At 34.2% G+C, this 5349-nt stretch overlaps 1 protein-coding gene across 1 annotated transcript; it reads right to left on the bottom strand.

Annotated features, from left to right (window-relative positions):
• Positions 1-3629: 3629 nt before the first annotated feature.
• On the bottom strand, positions 3630-4753 carry LOC104222446 (LOB domain-containing protein 14-like). The gene is made up of 2 exons (XM_009773679.2): positions 4424-4753; positions 3630-4334 (listed from the first exon to the last, which is right to left on the bottom strand). Exons 1-2 carry the CDS (start codon positions 4703-4705, stop codon positions 3915-3917), a joined length of 702 nt encoding a protein of 233 aa, XP_009771981.1. The 5' UTR covers positions 4706-4753; the 3' UTR covers positions 3630-3914.
• Positions 4754-5349: the final 596 nt, after the last annotated feature.

Raw genomic sequence — 5349 nt, forward strand, 5'->3', positions numbered from 1 at the left:
GCTATCGGGGGTAACCAGAGAAGGGATAACAGTTAGAATATAATTAAAGAATGCTCTTTATGGCCAATATTAAGCAATAAATGAAGAACAAATATGGAAGCAATAAATGCCAAAAGTGGCCTCGAGCTAGTAAAAGCGAGTAAGTTAGAGAGAAGAAAGAGAGAGAGATATTATTGATCTTGTGGAGAATAGTTAGAGCAATATCAGCCGAGCCCTACAAAGTGATGGGGATCCCCTTTATATAGGAGAGAAATCCGTTATAGTACAAAATGTGTTAACTGTAAAGGCGTGGAGACAGGATGACTGGACGTGACATCTTGAAATAGGCCCCGGATAGGTCATCCTTGTCAGATTAAGCCACGTGACTTGGGAACTCCCCTCTCGCCTGCTAAAGCCGTTGGAACGCGATGCTCTCCGGACCGGTACCTGACGACCCCCGAGGGTGAGTTTCGACCTTGGCTTCGAGCTTCGAGGAGCATGACTGCGAGACGACCTTATGACGGGGAAATCGGGCCCCTGAATTTGCCGTATACAGTGTTTATTACTCAAAAGTCACTTTAATTATAAATAAGAGTGAAGTTGTAAGAGTAGAGTACAACATGATTCTCATTTCTTGAATGGAGGATTTAGGTTTTACTATAATAAAAAAGAAATCAAAAGACTTGAAAAGTAATATAGTAGCTGTAGTTTCATGTTAAGGAACCTACTCTACGTCTGACCCAATTAAACCTATAACTCTTTCTATCCAAATGGGCTGCACTTAGCTTCACTAATTAATAGGGGTGATACAAATAGTTTTGTTTGGGCCTAATTGGTTATAGATCCAAAAAAGTGGAGTCACTTTTCGAACACACTGTCTCTACTCCAGGACACGAAACCACCAACTCTCTCTAGGACTAGTAACTGAGGACATATTCAATATATCGAACGTCTTTAATTTATTGCTAACTTATTTCTGTAAGGAGATCAAGATAAGTTAGATGTGCAGAATGAGAGCAAGGTTTTAGTTTTTTGCATCTACTTAATTCTTCACTTATTTGTATATGGATTTAAGATTATAATTCAACGGTACAAGCATGGATAAACATCGGCTGTTGATATATATATATATATATATATATATATATATATATATATATATATATATATATATATATTCTATTTCATTTGTAAATGGGTTAAAGATTTTAATAGGTAAGTACCATTGTGTATATATACTTTTCCTTTTATGTTATCACCCCTCTAGTATATTTACTTGCAAGGAGTGTTGTAACTTGCAATCAGTATAGGCCTAGCTTAAAGATGAAAGTTATAAGCATGGGAGAATTAGAGGGGATGGAAGGGGCTCATCCGAATCCTCTTCCCCGGAATATTACAATGTACATACAACATCAATTTTATTATATATATATATATATATATATATATATATATATATATATATATATATATATATATATATATATATATATAGATGTTGAACTCTTTTGATGAAAATTCCTGACCCATTGCTTGATGCAACTATAGTTATCTTGTACAAGTAAAGGATGGAAGAGAGAAGTATACAATGTGTTGTTATTTCTGGAAGACAAACTTCAAGAGGCTGCTCTCAGCATAAATATACGCCAAAAGAATCCAGTGGCCCACATATATATGCTATCAACTTTAGGACAATAGAACTAGGTCATCCATAAAACCCTAAACGATTGGTTTCTCCAAGAGAAATTGGGGTTAGAAATGAAATCTTGAGCAGGATAACTTTGCATTTGACTGTAATTAACTCGAGTAACTTGTTTCAACCCTCTGGAGAGAGAAACTAAGGCCTTCTAACATGATAATAAGCAGGTTAACCATAAATTTTAACTAAAGTACAAATAGTAACTAAGGATCCAAAACTTCTTACCCAACTACTGGCACCTCATAAACAAACTCTCCATTCAACATACTTTACCTGATGTTCATCTGGTCTGGTAAATTACATGCTTTACATGATCAATTGCATACATGAAGAAAATGAAATTTATATGCGCAAACCCAATCACGTGACTCTAATATAGAGCTTACCACTTTGCTTAAAGCAATATTATGAATTGGATAAGAGACCAGGACATGCTTACAACATTGTCTTAAAAAAAGCATACAAAGTTAGCAGGCTCTCTGGCTATGTTTGTATAAGATCTGCAACATATCCTCTACTTTTGATAATTTTAATAAGCTTCCTCTTCATATTTGAAGCTTACTTAGAATAAAGAAATGCAATGCCCTACCTTCAGATTCTAATGTCAGATACACAAAACACATCCTGTCTTACTTTAATCACACATGTAAATGACAAAACCCATTCACAAAATTATGAGGAAGCCTAAGGCCTCATGTCCCCCTCATTCATGTATATATTACTTATTCGAAACTTCAATATGCTGGTAGAGGTCGACCCTAACCCCTCCCCTCCCCCCCGCCCAATAACAATGGCTAAAGTGTTGGAGCAGGAGACAACTGTAAGCTTCAACACTGAGAGGTGGATCTAGAGTAGGTTCTACGAATTCAACTGAGCTCTTTGTTTTCAATGTGAACATGCAGAACTAATTAAATAAGGCGTGTGTCTATATATACCCACACATATTTAGAAACCTAATGACCATAAATCTTGGATTCATCTATGTAATAAACACATTTTTTAATATATTAGCACCCCATGCATAAGTAAGTCTACCTCATTTTTAGAAATAGAGATAAACACATTGTTTAGGCTTAACAAAATATAGCTACTCCTCATCTTTTGTGCAAGCTAAGATTCTCCTTTTGCGGCTTGCAGGTTTCTAAGAAGCATAACCTGACATGTACAGTCTATTGTTGACTGACTGTCAAGTAGGAGTAGTATATTTGAAACCTGCCTCTCAGTTCTCATTGTCAGAAGTTAATTCTCTTTTAATATGTGATCATGCAGTAACAATTCTATCTTAAGTTAAACATTAATTACAATACCCTTTTCAATCATTTAAGAATCTGTCAAGCTAAGTATGAAAAGACTTTTTAAAGCTATAATGTTAGGCTTAGAACACTTTAATTAATTTCCTAGGGATTGGCATTGCAGGGGATATAAGTACTTTTTTTACTCATTTCTCTTGAGAAACTAATAACATAATCTATATATGCTTGTACTCCTATAATTAGTAACCACTTTCCACTGTGATTCATAAACATTTTGGTTATGATGTTAAGACATGCAGTTTTAAATTGCTATCAATATACTATATGTTCTTGTTCTCCAAAAATGATCTTAAATATATATGATTAGTAGAAGTCATGATTTTCTGTGTGCACTGCCATGTAACAGCCAAAGGTATTGAAGTCTTTTTGGAAGTAATTAAAACTCCTTCAGTCTTTTCAGTCAAAAGAAGAAACTCCAAGATTATTAGATCAGCTTATGATTTAACACCTAAGAATAATCAATATCACCCAAGAATGTCAAGAAAAGTTAGAATAGCAAGTGATCATTTACAGCTAAAAACCTTAAAGAAGCACCCAAGTGGTATTGTGAACTGATGTTCTAATTAAGATTCAAAAAAGGGAAAGTACACAGTAATAATTAGGTTTCTATAAGCACTGGTAAGGTCTACTAGGTCTAAAATCTGGCTAGGTCCTGTGAAAAGCCAAAGGACTCAAAACAAAAGGCTGATTTATTAAAATACACTAATAATATTCTAATTATATTCAAGGTTACACATGACCTAAGGAAAAACAATTGTAGGCATAACCATAGGCTTATGATGGTTTTGAACATTCTAGGGTTTCTAGCTCATTTATGAAAGCTAGCAGATAATTCATGTCATAAAGTGTGCTTTTAGCAATACAAAAATTGACAGAGTAATTAATCTTCACCCATGATTTGTTTTTGAAGCCACAAGTACTGATCAAGAATGTTGAAGATATCTGAAAGCCACTGACTGAAGGTCATCTGCATCATCTTGAAATGTCCATTGACTGTTGTGATGATCTGTTTGCATGTCATAAGAATCTATAGAACAAGAACCCTCTTCAAAACTTGACATATTTTCCTTTGGAAGCATCATATTCTCATAACTCCCCATATGGTAATTAGTTGATGTCATGTTTTCATGACTTCCATAATATGGGGTTGATCCAATATTGTTACTGGTCAAGCTAGAATCAAATTGGGACATATTGGTGTTGGAATTTTCAGACTGATGAAACCAACTTTGAAGATCTTGAAATTTTTCATAATTAGGGTTTGTATAGTTGGAACCATTTTGCAAGTTTTGATGAGCTGCTTGTTCCTTTAGAGAAGCAAGTTGTGCTTGTAAATTGACAACCTGTGAAATCAAACAAAAAACTCATAAATTCCAGGACTAATTAACTAGCATTAATAAAGGTTCAATTGACAATTTTGAAGCTTACAAACCTGCTGTTGAAGGGCAAAAATATGGGAAACACATCCATAAATTGGATCTTGAAGTCTAGCTTGAGCTTCATAAGCGATTGTAACAGCGGCTTCGCCACGATCAGTCATAGGTATATGAGCAAGAAGTTTTGATACATTACTTGCCCCAAAAACCTTATGGATGGCTGAAAAATGAGTAGCACCTTGTTCATAGCAAAAATAAGGGGCAAAAACACAACCTTTAACACATTTTCTTCTCAAAAACTTGCAAGCACCACAAGGGGAACCTGCAGAGCCTGTCATCTTATAATTGATCTTAATTAGTATGTTTAATTTGCTGGTACTGATGATAATCAGAATTAATTTTTCTGAGTTGTTAGATAAGTGCAAGCATTATCACCATGTTTATAAACACTAGAGGAGGAGAGAGGTGGATGATAAAATAATGAATACATAATTATTTTAATTGATAGTGGTTCCCTTATTGGGCTACAGATTTAATTTGTTTGTATTATAAAATTCTGTTTACCCTTTCCATTCTCAAATTTTAATACTGCCCTTTGAGATTCCATTTAACATCCTTAAAGGACAATATTAGAGGTAGCATAAACCAAACCCTTACACTCTCTGCTTGCTGCTTCATTGCTGGATCTTATTCAGCTCATTTACATTTATTTATTTATTTCTTACTTTTAGGAGACGAGAAATACATAAAGCTGTATACTTGTTCATTTACTTATGCAAGATATATTTAGTTTTTACGTTTGATTAAATCTTATCTGGTAGCTTTACCATATGCAAGCTTTCATTTCTATAATAAATGTTAAAGCCTTTGAAAGAGTAATAATTTGTGATTAATTGATCAATTTGAAAAGTAGCTTTGCTAATGTTAGAGCAGCAATTTATGTTCGGCCAAGATTCCAAAAGGGTTTTTATCAGAAAAGCTA

Source organism: Nicotiana sylvestris, chromosome 9 (genome assembly GCF_000393655.2).
Source record: "Nicotiana sylvestris chromosome 9, ASM39365v2, whole genome shotgun sequence".
Taxonomy (NCBI): domain Eukaryota; kingdom Viridiplantae; phylum Streptophyta; class Magnoliopsida; order Solanales; family Solanaceae; genus Nicotiana; species Nicotiana sylvestris.

Coding starts and splice junctions, on each gene's coding strand:
- LOC104222446 (XM_009773679.2), bottom strand. CDS start 4,705: ATGACAGGCTCTGCAGGTTCCCCTTGTGGTGCTTGCAAGTTTTTGAGA. Junction 4,335..4,423: donor TTTTTGCCCTTCAACAGCAG/GTTTGTAAGCTT, acceptor TTGATTTCACAG/GTTGTCAATTTACAAGCACA.